Source organism: Pteropus vampyrus, unplaced genomic scaffold (genome assembly GCF_000151845.1).
Source record: "Pteropus vampyrus isolate Shadow unplaced genomic scaffold, Pvam_2.0 Scaffold69, whole genome shotgun sequence".
Classification (NCBI taxonomy): Eukaryota; Metazoa; Chordata; class Mammalia; order Chiroptera; family Pteropodidae; genus Pteropus; species Pteropus vampyrus.
The window spans coordinates 5,543,594-5,557,713 of record NW_011888850.1 but is presented as its reverse complement, the minus strand read 5'-3'; the positions used below and the strand labels follow the sequence as shown (position 1 = coordinate 5,557,713).

Sequence of the window (14,120 nt, the reverse complement as noted above, 5' to 3'; positions counted from 1 at the left end):
ACAGGAACTGGTACCAGAAAATTGGAGAAAAGCACCAAAGCACTTCCCAAGCTGATAGATATTAATTGCATAACTCCCTTTTTCCTTATATAACTAAGTATAAAAGACAACATTTCCATAATAACGATACAAATGAAAGCCAGTCTTTGAAGAACTGAGGAGTCTTCCAGGTCTGAGTGAATTCTAAAAAAAATGCCCTTAAAAGAAAGGACGTATGGTATGCGGCAGCTCTTCTTGGAGGCAGGGTCTGACCCTTGATTTTTAAAGAATTGGATTCAGGTCTGTTCTGTGAGTGGTGAGCTGGCTGAGGGTGGAGCTTCCTACGACCTCACTGACTGCCGAGGAAGTGGTGATGGTGTTATGCTGGATGACCTGCTGCTGAGAGCAAGCGGGGACCGGGCTCGCCGCAGGGCTGCTGTCTGGACCTAGGAAAAAAAACACACACACACACACACCGATATAGCGCTTTCTCGGGGAGACGCGTGGACCGCACAGAAAAGCGTTACTAGACGTCTACTAGAAATAGAAGAGTTTCACACATTTTCCTCCTAGGGGTTAATTTCAAAACTTTAAACTGTAGTCATAAAGCTAACCCCTCCTAGGGGTTAATTTCAAAACTTTAAACTGTAGTTGTAAAGCTATGCCTTCTCAGTTGATAGCTACAAGCCAAGCCATGCTTTCTATATCAGCAAGATGACGTGGATGTGTTTGAGTCTTGGTATGTGAACTTCCCCATCTTGTATTTTCAAATAGCCATCCATATATCAAATGTGGAAACATACTCACATGTGGTGGGAGAATCTGTGTTGCTCAATCTAAAAAATTATTTGAAAATAAATTGACCTTCAGCCATGAATCCCGGCTCCTCCCACCAACCCCTACTCGACTAGCGTTCAACCAACCGATCGACATTCCAGGTGCAGAAACTGGGGTCTAGAAAATGGGATCCACTTTACGTACTAATAAACTGAAACAAGGTCTTTAGCTTTTCAGCCCACTGAATAACATGCAGCATATCCTGAGGCAATGGATGTCATTCCCAGCCTGTGGATTCCTCGGGAAGACTGCTAGCCCACTGGTAATTGGGCTCCAGCAGGCTATTTTCCTACTGGCTACACAATTGGAATTTCGTAGAATTTTACAATGTGAAATGCCAGGGAAAGTTTAGCAGAAATTATCAGGTGGTAGTGGGCATGGTGATGGATAGGGGTCAAAATAATAAGGATTCTCCCTGGTGGGATAGTCTGGCAGGCATCTAGAATTCTAGAATGATATCTGCCTGGATGTGAATCTACACCTTGCTGTTGCTCTTTCAATAAAATCCAATGCAAAATTAGTGCAAAAAACATTAGACACTAAAAAAAAAAAAAAAAGCAAAAAAGCCAATGACTTACTTAGATATCCTTGCGATTCTTTCTGCATGGCTGTTATTGGGCAGTCTTTATGTGTTAACAACAACTGTTTCAGCTGTGCCACCTCGTTCTTCAACATGGACACTTCATTCTGGAAAGAGACATAGGAAAGCCACGTTGAGAAGACCAGTGAGTACAAACCTAAGGCCCCATGTACTTCCAATAATGAAACTGCCAAAATTTTCTGTTACTTCCGAATGACACTAAGAATATTATTTAACAGGATTCATCTGAAAATTTGTAGCTTGCCTTCCGTTTGGGCCTTACATTTACCAGGGGCTTTCTGAAGAGACTAGGTTTTAACTCAAAAGCTGAGTCCTATTCAAAGTACAGTCCATTACCCTTTTGGCGACAGATTCTGGAGCCAGGTTACTTGGGTGGAAACCTCCACTCTAAATTTACTGGGTGACCCTAGGCAGGCAACATAGCCAAGCTGAGCTCCAGTAACTTTGTTTATAAGATGGAGATAAAAATAGCACAAGGTTCTTTGAGTCGTGAGGATTAAATGAGGTAATGCATGTAAAACACCCATAACAATGCCTGGCACAGACTAAGCTCTCAATAAAATTTAGCTATGCTAATTATCATCTTCACAGGTTGACATTCCATATGAGAAGGTGAATGTGAGGCATTGGGAAGATCTGTGCAGCTTCAAACTGAAATGCCTTCAGACTAAGCTGAGTAATCTACCATCAGATCTCTCCAAAGTTCCAAATGGGCTATCGTTAAACAGAGCACATCCCTGTGCCTGATGTCCACTTAGCAGAAGGTGTGGAAGTATATGGCACAAATGTTAGTCCTTAATGGATGGGATGAGGTCAGCCCAGAGGGCATGGGGCAATGAAGTTTTGGGCCATGACTGACTTACTTTGATTGGTTTCATTAACTAGTTTGGCTAATTTCAGTCTACAAACTCTTTCCCCACTCAGTGGCAGGGTGTTGTGGATTGTGTCTGTGTGTGTTTTTCTTATTTACTTAGATAGGTGCCTCAGATCCCCACTTTATGGAGTAATTCACGAAGACAGGGTCATGGCTTCATAGAATAATATACTTGGTACCATTGTCTACAGATACAAATGTAGACTAGATGGTTGGTTCCAAGGTGCTTCCACTTGATAAAAGTAAACTATAAACATAGCACTATCTCAAATAAGCCATTTACAGTTGGGATATATAATATTCTCCCTTTGGCCCATGTTCATTTGTGGCTGCCAGGAATTACACTCCACATGTAGACTTTAAAGAAACAAGCACACAGAAAAGGGTGTTTTAACATTGCTGTCAGTAAGTTGTATTTACACTTTCAATATGAACTTGGCTTTTCAGGCATGTATTTATCACCTAGAAAAGTAAATTCGGGATTCTAGAAGTTACTTAAAATTTTTTTTTGAAAATTATTTTAGCGAATACTTCTCATTTCCACATTCATTTGCAAAATACAATATAAGCAATCAAATGCTGAGTAACATAAACAGCAAAATAATAAAAACCTCATCTCCAAAGCTTTTCTCTTTCTCTTCCAAATTTTACCAAAAAAAAAAAAAAACTATCTGAGAAATTAGCGTTAATAATAAATAAATCACTTAATTACATAGGAAAATTGCTCTTAAATCTGAGAACATTCAAGAAGGTGAACTGCATCTCTCATCTCCAAACGAGTGTGATTGATAAGGGGCCCTGTCAAAGCCCCAAGCGACCTTTGTCAATTCTGGGGTCAGTGAGATAATTTTATTTATAGGACAATTTATTTTAGCCTTAAACACTAATTCTTTCCTCTCTGATTTTATGCCCATTTAAATTCAGACAGCCTTCCTTGATTTTCCTCAGCTACCCCTCTGCTTAAAATAGCATGCATAAAAGAAAGTTCCTTTGAGACCATTTATATAGAAGGCAACCCCTGGTTAAAAACAAAACAAAACAAAACAGAAAAGGAGAACAAGAAAACTAAGATGTGTGAATATGGATATTTCTTGGCCTCAAAATGAAATGTCATGTTATTTGCATTTGGACTATAGAAATGGCGCTTTTCCGAGATTACAACTTCTGGACACCTGCCCCCTGAGAAGAAATGCTCAGTGGCAGATTATATAGACAAAGCTTTTAGAAAATGGAGTCAAGCTCCAATTTTTAGTGAATCCAGCCACACTTTTCTTCTGTGACCTAGGAAATAACAAATACAGTATTTCAAACAAAACAAGATTCTCTTGCTTTCTTATACTTCTGGAAGAAAGAAAAAAATTCTGCTTTGTGGCCGTCTTCAAGGGAAGGTCGACTTCAATCTCCATTTCTTCCCCTACTATGTCCTGGGCAGTTTCTAGGCAGTGTTCGATTTCCCAGGCACGAAGTGTTCTTTGCCCCTTCCTTAAGAAAACACTTTGAATTCCGTTCTTTGGCTTTCTACAACTGCAAGGAGCTAACCACCCGCAAGACTTGGCACACACCGAACCATTTCACAATAAACCCTTTGCTTCCATAAGGGGCCACAATAAAAACCTGAAGAATACCATGACAAGTGACTATCATCTAAAGATATATGTGAATATGGACATAGTCCTTAATGTAATGTATTCGTAATTATGTTAGTTAGCTATGTTATGGCTGGAGAATGAATGTCAATTAAAATTCTCCATAGAGAAAAAACAATCAGCCTCTTGTTTAACTCATACACACATACTATGATGCTGATAAGGACTAAATAAAAGTCTAATGGCCACAGAAGCAACAGAAATTCATGGCATAAGTTCCCAGCAGAAAAAGGGACTCTCAACTGAGGGCTGAGAATAATAGAGTCTGGCTTCCCAAGTTGCTTCACCAACCTAGTGTAAAACAAGACGGTCAGACTAATTCTCTAGTTCCCTCCAGCAAGGTAGTTTTTTATTCTACGAGTGTTTCTCTGTTACCTTCTATTGAGAAAGTTAATTATTTAATCCAATGAATCTCAATCTTGATTTTTTTAATTTACTAGTTAACTACTTTTCATATTCTCAAATACGCTTTGATTTCCTAAGGGAGCCTGTTTTAGTATCTCCTGTGCTTCCAGATCTTATCAGGGAAGATTCCAAAGCAACGTTTACGGTCTCATTTTAGCACACAATTTTGTCTCCACGTGTGCGTCCATATTGTTGAGAGTGTACGGGCCTTCATCAGATTCCATAAGGGAGCCTTTGGGCTAAGAAATGTCAAGAATTGCTGACCCGGAGAAAGCAGAGGGAATCGTGTGCTGTGCACATGCATAATCATTTTAAAGATTCCATATCGACAGACTGACTAATGTAGGAAATGCATGAATACCAGACTGTATTTTAAATAAAAATCCTTTTCAAGGTAACAGAAGTAGAATCACCTTGAATTCATTTTGGAAGAGAACAACCAGATAGCAAATGTTTCAAAACGCATGAAAGAAATCAAATGTGGCCTGCAGCTCTTGTAGGAAAATAAAAACCAGGACTTCTGGAGACATTTTCTTACTCTGGATTACCTTGCTTTGTGAATCGAGGCAAATCATCAAATTTTTTTTTTTTTACTCCCTTGTGTCGGTCACACTAGTTCTAGGTCTTCATATAAAAGTACTTTGCAAAAGCCAAGTATTAATAATCAGTATTGATTCTCCTGCTAAACTCAGCCCTTCATTTTTCTAAAGTGGTTTGGATTTGCTACACCAAAGCAGCCATTTAAATAGAGACCGATCGATCTATTCTTAAACTCACGGTGTTGCCTTGAGTTCAAGTTGCGCCCCCTATAGAGACATTTACTACCATAACAGCATATTTTAAATAGCACTCCAAGAAGTCTCTCAAAGCTACATTTGCAGTTTATAGTTTGGGGTATGTCATTTTGTTAATACGATAAACCCAGAATGCTTTTTGATGCAAGCAGTCATCTGTGCCAAAAAAAAAAAAAAAAAAAAATCAAAATGGGCCCTGCAGTATAGCCCCTCCCCCACACCTTTCTGTGGATTAGCTGAGGCCAGGTTTGGTTCATTGTAAAACAAAGGACTTTCAATTTGTCAAGCAACAGTTCCCATCTGGCCTATTCTCTTGCCAAGTCCCAAACCTGGGCTCATGTGTCTAAAATTTCAGCAGCGACTTAGGCCATGTGTCTTTGCACTAAAAAAGAAAAGCAATTATTTCTGTGGATGACCAGATGATTTCCATATCATCTACTGAACACAAACAACCCGCTCACTGAGCCCCACACCAGCAGCTGATGAATTGAGAGCTGATCCTAGCTGCTCTGTCAAAGAAAAGAATGTGATTCCTTTAGTTTAAGAACTTTCTAGAAAGAAAGATCACAGAGCAAGTGGGTTAGGTCAGGAGGAAACTCACTTGGGTCCTCATCCTGCCACCTCTTGGTTGTGCGACTTTCAGGAAGGCCCGTGACCCCCAGTCCTCAGTTTCTCCCTTTGTAAAATATCAGATCGGGTGGTTTCTGCCCTCCCCTCCAGTTTGTATACCTGTGTCGACCTCTTGGGTAGAGGTTTGTTATGAGCCGAGGAAATGAAGTCTGGGAGTTCGATTTTGTTTTCTTGCGTCTGATTTTTCCAATCTGAAATTCTGTAGCCTAACTAGAAGGTTCTATGCTGGAAAACAACTCAAAAGTGGCCGCTGGCCATCCAGACCATGGATATTCCATTTGGCTGGAGTTTGTTTGCTTAGCACCTTCCATTTCTGTTTACTTAAAATTTGGCTCGCTGAACCAGCCACAAGAGAGACACCTTTTTCTTCTGACAAAGGTCCAGTGAGAGGGAAAGGGTCATTCAAAGGTAGCAGAATCTGCGTATCCTATCCAGCATCAGAAGCCGTGATGCAGAGCACTCGGCATCACAGAAAACACGGAGCAGTTATGGTTTCTGTCCCTCTGAAGCAAAGCAGTGGTTGGAAAACATCAACAATTTTCAGAGACTATCCCTTCCTCGGGCATCGCTTTAACAACCGAAGGTATTGGTGCCTGTTGAATGGCCCTAATAGGATTTTTTTCCTGGTTTTCGGAGTCTAGAATTCTAGTATCTCTTTTTGTTAGCCATTTGGCTCTAAGAAATGTGAGAATTAATGGATTAGGGTCTCAGAAAGGGTAAATTTACCTTATGTGTTTTGTAAAAGTGATAACATATATACGTATGCCAAGCCATGAACACATCTGACCCTGGAGTCGACCAGCATCTTTACTTTTCCCGGCTCTCTGCTAGGACTCCCCGCAAGGTTTCATAGTTACTATGGAGGACCATAGTCACTATGCTGGAGTAATTGTGTAAGGACTCATTTCAGTTGAAACTGATTGAAATGTTTGTTGGCATCTGACACATGCCAGCTGGCTCCTTCATCTAAAGCCGTGGTTTTCAACCAAGGATGATTTTGCCCCTACAGAGGACATTCGGCAGTATCTGGGGACTTTTTGGTTGTTACAACCGGAGGGTGGGGTAGAGGGTGCTACTGATATCTAGTGGGTAGAGATCAAGGATACTGCTAAAAATCTACCAAGAACAGAATACGACAAAAAATCATCAAGTCCCAAAAGTCAACAGTGCCAAGATTGAGGAAACTTGCACATTTTCATGGTCCTCTTGCAGACCTGATCTCAGAATTGGTAGCAAATTCCAGGGATTCCCACACTTTAGTCATCACAGACCACTGCTGTCATATTTACTAGGTTCACATACACCAGAACTTTTATTTACTGAACATCTTTGTACAAATGAACTCATTTTTTAAAAAATGATTTAGCACCATCCTTACCAATACTCTTTGTGAAACTGAAGGTTTGATGTTCTAATTACCTTTCTCAATTCACATGAAAAGGAAAATGATTGCTATGACTATTAAAAGTATTACCCATGTTCTACCTAAAAGCTTCTCACATACTACTGTGCCTGCCAGATTCTAGAATTATAGACTTTCAAGTTGGAGTGACTTTCGAGGTGTTTGAGTCCAGCCATCCCACTGTGGCTTGACATCCTTCAAACACATTTTTGCCAAGTGGTCAGGCAGCCAGCTCTTAGACACTCTAGAGATGGGGAACTCATTCATTTATTCAACAAAAAGATATTGAATGTAGATACTTGGGAACTCACCATGCTTGCTGGATACCAGACTAGCAACAGGGTGTAGGTAGTGGGGCAAAAGGGAGATGAGACAGAGCCCCCCACTTCATAAAGGTGAGTGAGAAAAATCATTATCTTATTTCTCTCACACATGCTGCATGTTTCCCAGTGTCTTTCTCATGTCTCTCTCTCTCTCTCTCTCTCTCTTCCCCCCCCCCCCCCCCCCCCACACACACTTTAGGGTAAAAAGTCAACATCCACAAATTATGATGTTCATTTCATGTGTAACCTGAACTTTCTTCGTATATTTTTAATTTGTATACTGGATGTCCCAAGTCCATTTCCTATTAATGAGATCAAATATGCAAAGGCTTTGAGGCTTTGGCCTCTAATCGCTCCTTTCTAGGGACGCACCAAGGACCAGGTGCGCGGCGAGGTGAAAGTGACCTATGAACTACTGGGGAACAGAGGCTCCCTACTTGGAGCGACCTGTCTCCCCTTCCCTCCACTCGCAGCCATCCTCTCTGCTCCTGGAAGTGCTGGGCTCTAATCTACAACTCTCACTGCTGTCCTTGGACTGCTTGTCACATGCCGATTTGGTGGCTTTTTTCCCTGCTGGTGAACAGTGCACCCTGTCCGTGTTAGAACGAATGCCCTGAGCTGCATCATTTGAGTGGCATGAAGTCCGCTGGAGAAGCCCCAGGTCCAGGAGTTTCCTCTCCTTCTCTCAAGCACTCCTGGAAGTGGCCATTATAAAAGGTCCCCAGTCGAACCACCCATGTAAGGCAAAAATCATGCAAGACTCAAATCTCGTCAAGTTTGAAAATGAGAAACATGCCTTTTCCTAAAGAGCTAAATTATGAACACAAACCTTCTTTTCCTCCATTAAACACATAGATAACCTAGTGTAAGCCGAAGCAACCCCTCACCCGGCGAATATAAAGAGCTGCCTGTCAGCTGGAAATTTATTATGTGCCAGGCACTGGGCAAACTGCTTTGTCCACATTAGTTCATTTATTCCTCCCCAAAAATCTATGAGGTTATGATTCCCATTTTATAGATGAAGAAAATGAGAGCCAGAGAGAGTAAACACAACAAATAATGGCCGAACCAGAGTTCGAACCTCTGACCAAAGCCTGTGTAACTTAGTCAGGAAGGTTCTCCCTCCTCAGAGCTTTGTAGGCAGACTGATTTAAAACTGAATGGTATATTTTGTTTTGTAGAGTGTCCCCGAATGAATAAAGCTGGAGGAATAAGCCTGCAGTGGCTCTGTGGGCTACTGTGTGGCATGACTGCTTGGGTCAACACGGGCCTGCTGGGACGGGAAGTGCCAGCACACAGGGCCTTTGAGTCCCGAGGAGAGAGACAGTGGCCTGCACCTGAAGTTGCATGTTTGTCTGGGTGAGTTCTTCAGCTTTCTTTTCCAGTGACATCACCCAGACCTTCCTCTTCTGTCTGCAGCGGGTGGCGGCTGCTCGGTTTCGTTCCAGAAATTTCCGCCTCCTCTCATCAGGATCCTCGTCCACCACCCTTCGCCGGCGCCCCCCTGTGGGCTGGGGCGGCTGTATCGTCTGGGTTGGCTGCATCTGTTGCGTCGCTGGTGAAACCTGCTGGAAATGAGAGGGAAGGGGTGACAGGGTGGGGAAGAAACACGTCGGGTAGGGGGAGAAAGCCCGGCCGGCGTTGCAATGCAAAGCACAGAGAAGTCCGTTGCTTTAGTGAGCACATCGAACTTGTTTTCTAAGAATGAAATCATGCTCCTGAAAAGGCATCCGCTGAGCTCTCTTCTATAGGAGATATAGTTATCTTCTATATCTTCGGCAAGATATAGGAATGACGTGTGAAAAGAACCAAATAGATTTCTCCACCACGCCCCCCCCCACAGGTATTTAGCTGAATCACGGCAGAGAAAACATACTTTTTTCTCCTTCAGATGTTACAAACGTTTTATTTAAGGTGCGTTTTAAGATTTTAAAGAGCCAGTGTATGGCCACAGGTGAACACAGAAACGTCAGGGTTATCATTACAATACTGATGAGTCGTCTGTCACCTGCAGAGAACTCCTTCCGGGCAGACTCTGAGCCCCTTTCATTCTAACGGTGTCAAAGCCGTGTTCCCAGAACACACCTCTGGACCGATCTCCACTGTGACTCCCATCAAAAGAAACCTGCGAAGCCCAGACGGCAGCCGGAATCTGATTTTTGCTATTTCACGGTTCTGAAAGCTAAGGACTAGCCGAGCCTACAGACTCCAGATGGATCTGCCTGCTCCTCAGAGCTTTGATTAAAGTGGAGGGAGTTACAGGAGGCCTTTCCAGGTGATTGGGAAGCAAGGCCCTTAAAGGTATGCAACGATGCCCGAAGCAGCACTGAGCCCTGTTATACACCACGCGGGTGCAACAGGGAGGGTCTGCTGTGCTCCCCCACTCACTTACATTATAAGGAAATCCTAGGAGTGGCAAAGCACTTTATTAAAAAGTTTTACTATGCTTACAGATGCCTCGTAAGATCTGCACGGGGCTCAGCAACATCTAAGGTTTGGGAGCCCCCCACACGTATAGCTTTATTTCCCTTCTTGAGGCAGACACACAGCACCTAGTGAAATTTCTACGACTGACTCTTTATGTGTCTGGACACCTAATGCTTTTGCTAATGCACTTCACTCCTTCCCCCTTCTTCGTTCTCAATAAAGGGTGTTTCTTTCTTTCTTTTTTTCCCCTCTCTCTCATTTCTTAGTCACTCAGGCTTATGGCTGCACTACCTATAAAGTTGTTTTACAAGAGACATTTAACCTGCAGAAATAACAGGCAAAAAGTTTTAAAACTGAAGTCCAGCAACCTTTTCTACCACATTCCAACCCTGTGATTGAAATCAATCAGAAGGACTGTAATTGCGCTAATAATGGCTACGGGCTGACATCAGCTGACCGCTGGTGATATATTTTCATCCTAAACTCTATCAAACCTTATACGACTAATTGCAAAAGCATTAGGCTCAAGACTGAGGTTGGACTGCACCTCGGTAATTTTATTTAAAGCAAAGACATTTTCTGAAACGTTTTACGGGTGATTCCTTTTCTTCCCATCACAGAGGAATAACAAAATAAATTGTCTAAGGTCTTACTCACCAGAGTGGCCACGAAAAGTAATTCTTGTTACTAGCAAAGGTTTAGCACTTGTCCCTTCAGATGCCACCACAAAGCAAAGCACTAGGAGAGAACTTGCTCACTTGGCTGTTTTGCCTTAATCATTTATTTTTGTGAATTAATGATCTCGATTGCCAGCCTCAGGTAAGACTCTCAAGCAGGCAAAACTGAGTTTTAATCCCCAGTGCAGAGACCTCTCTCTCAAAGCGGCATCCTCCCCCTCTAACTTTAACTCATCTTTATCCTCTGACACTTGTCCTGTGCCTTCACCCAAAGGGGTAAGTTATGTGGTGGTTTCAGGTTGAGTCCAGGTTCAGGGTTCAAGGTGTAGTATGATTACGAGAAATTTGGTGGCTGAGGAGTGACACCAGGACTCTGAAATCGCATTCTTATGTGCAAGAGAATCACTGGAAGCCAGGAGAAATTGCAAATGCAACCCTGAGGCCAGAATTTGTGTCCCTGGTAATTATTGTTACTTAACATTTATTTTTAAAATGGAATTCTGTTGGCACAGACAATCTGAAAATTTTGACCAAAAAGAATGAATTGTGATTTCAAGAAGATAGAATTTATTTCAAATCATCTTAGAATCTCAGAGTTGGAATAACCTTAATAAGCCTCTATGTCTACTATTCAGATAATCATACAATTAAGCAATATGATGAGATCTCAGTAATCAGACAAGTTAATACAAGTTAAGAGCCAACATTTTGAATACTGTCGAAATGACTTGTTCACATTTTAACAAGACCAACTTGGTCTTTTTCTTTTTAGTATAGGGTAAAAAAGCAAACGTTTGTTCAGCTAATTATAACAGCAATGAACTAACTGCAATACAATTGGCCACTTACTGACTTGAAATGGAAGGCAATTGGCTAACTGGTAATTAGTTAATGAATGGCTTTTATATTCAATGAACTGTTAAACTTGTCTATGAAGTAACTTGCACACAAAGGCAACCAAAACTTGATGTTATCTTTTTCCTTCAAAAAATAAGTACACATATGAGTCTATTTGCCCATCTTGGACTTTGTAGTTCTCTCTCTCTCGCTTCTAAATACATGTCTTACTACGGCATTTGACTAAAACAGTGCTTTAGATGACGTTTTATTGCTACACTGCTTGCTAAACTTCCGTCGCATTACTTCAGTTTAGAATGAATCCTGGCCAACATGTATTGAAAACTGTGCTGAGGGCTTTACAGACATTTGCTTACTTAATGATCCCAAGAACCTATGAGCTTAGTCTCTTATTATCCCATTTTGTGGATGAGAAAACTGAGGCTTAGGGAGGTTAATCTGACCACAGTCACACAGTAGGAAGTAAGATGGTAACAAGGTGAAAGTTTTCTCACTCCGAAGCCTGCATTCTTATTTGCTGTACAGGATACCTCTAAGAACCTTTGCAAACATAAGCTTATCTAACAAGTAAGCTTGTCTACTGAATAGCTCATCAGCTGAGAGTTGTTTGTGAACGACCCATTTTGTGGATGGCTGTCCGGGTTGGGTGCGTGTTAGGGAAGAGGGTTCAAGAGCTCAAGAAGCTGCCTGGTGTGGGGTCCAGAGGCAGATGATGAAGAAGTGTTATTGGTGGTCCCAAGCTTCGGACGCCACTCTGCCCCAGCTGGTTGGAAGCTGGCAGTGTGAAATGTGTGGAGGGGACTGACAAAGGTCATCCTGCTCGAAGACCCAAAGTGTCCAGGGCTAGCCCTGTTCCTAGACATGTCCTCCATCCACTTACTAAAACTCAAGTGGGCACAAGGACCCGCCTCTCTTCTTGGGCTCGGTGACATAACGTCTGCCTGGTCCCCCAAACCTCTTTTGGTAGAGTCTAAATGCTGGCTTTTTCTCTAGCCACTCCTGGTGACTCTCCACCCCTGGGATTTGGCCCTCCTCTCACACTGATCATCTATGGCACTTGGCTCTCTGTCGGCTTCCTCCAACGCATTTCACACTGGGTGGGATGAGTCACCTCTCTTCACCGTTTACACAGCACCTTATGCCCCGACATCCATTACCGAGCCTCTTTGTCTGCCTGGAATTGTTACTCTTTAGGTTTCTAACATTTAATGTTACTTCGAAGATTGTCCATTGTATTTTACTTCCATTTTACAGGAGACAAAATTGAGTCTCGATGATGTTATAAAACACGGTGGCTAGAACCACAGTTAGAATTAACCGATTTTTCTCATTCTTCATTCACATCTTTCTTCACATGCTTAAACTCTTCCTAATCCTGCCATTGGTATTACTTTTTTAGAGTTAACTGTCACATACAGCAAAAATCGGTTTTGGAATATTTGAAGTTTACATTTATCTCTAGAGGCTAGACTGGAAATTTACCATATTACTTATAGAAACTAGGATCTGGTAGGACCTCATGGGTAACCATTACCTCCTAGGAAATGAACAGAGCTCTCCGGAGTGTGAGACAGAACACCTGGGCTTGTCAAACAAGGTCGCTGCCAATGAACCCCTCCCCGCTTCAGAGCTTGCTCTGTTAAGAAGAAGGGGAAAGAGATCATGGAAAGGGTTTACCTGTGCTTGGTTGCCGGAGTGCAGGGGTGGGTGTGGCGAGGTCTGGTGATGTGCCGGGTGTGCATGGAGGTGGGAGTGGGAGTGATGGTGTGGGTGGTTCTGCTGGTGATGGGGTTGAGGATGAGGATGGTGTGCTGGGTGCTGGTGCTGGTGCGGGTAGGGGTGATGGGCCGGCAGTGTCTGGTGCTGATGCGGGTGGGAGTGCATGTGATGGTGCGGCGTCTGGTCCTGCCGGGAGCCCATCATTTCCATCATGTGTCCCATGGTGTTCATATTCCCATTTGCCATGGCAGCAGGATGGTGAGTCAGTGCGGCCTTCAACCTCTGAAACGGAATGAAACAAGAGGGGACAGCTGAGGTCAGTCACACACACAATAGGAATTTCTAATCCAAGGGCTCATATTTTCAATTCTGTAATACTTTATGGTGCTGTTGCTAACATTTTTTTTTTTTTTTACTGGTAGCAGTCTGGCTTTTACATTAATTCATTTCTTCATATATGTTATGAGAGGTACGAGGGTTAACGTCAGCCATAAATGTTTATTAATTCAACTGCCACAGCAAATGAGCGAGATACTGTATCAAGATTTAGACATTCTACTAAAAGGTATTTCCTATTATCCAATTGTTCATCATAACCTACAGCTGAATACAAGTAAAAACCAAATAAAACCATTCGATATGATAATGCCACTGAGCAAAGGGCCTATCTGATATGGCACTGTGTTTTTTAAGTCACAAGAATAAAAGGTTTTTGCCTTTCAAAAGATTTCTCAGACACGAGGAGGAAATAACTACAAATTTTAGAATATGGGAACAGTACTAATGCTATTTAAGACCTTCAAATTATATTATAATCCATAACTTCTAAAGACAACATGTAAGGCTTTTCCATTTGTTACCATGATGTTACTTATTGTCCTTCATGATAATCTAATTTTTTTCACACGGTAACTTTCTTCGGACTTTGGAAAGCCAGTGAGAAAAGCA

General features: G+C 42.2%; 1 protein-coding gene across 1 annotated transcript; it reads right to left on the bottom strand.

Moving 5' to 3' along the window:
* Window positions 1–261: 261 nt before the first annotated feature.
* LOC105293217 (cyclic AMP-responsive element-binding protein 5) lies at window positions 262–13,418 on the bottom strand. Its single transcript, XM_011361731.1, has 4 exons — window positions 13,131–13,418; window positions 8,829–9,059; window positions 1,395–1,503; window positions 262–425 (listed from the first exon to the last, which is right to left on the bottom strand). Exons 1-4 carry the CDS (start codon window positions 13,416–13,418, stop codon window positions 262–264), a joined length of 792 nt encoding a protein of 263 aa, XP_011360033.1.
* Between the last annotated feature and the right edge of the window lie 702 nt (window positions 13,419–14,120).

Bases quoted from the DNA above. Each gene is read 5' to 3' on its own strand.
- LOC105293217 (XM_011361731.1), bottom strand. From the start codon at position 13,418: ATGGCAAATGGGAATATGAACACCATGGGACACATGATGGAAATGATG. The intron at 1,504-8,828 runs GTGCAGGCCACT...GTCTCTTTCCAG, and splicing joins AGACAAACATGCAACTTCAG to AATGAAGTGTCCATGTTGAA. The intron at 426-1,394 runs GTAAGTCATTGG...TTTTTTTCCTAG, and splicing joins AGAATCGCAAGGATATCTAA to GTCCAGACAGCAGCCCTGCG.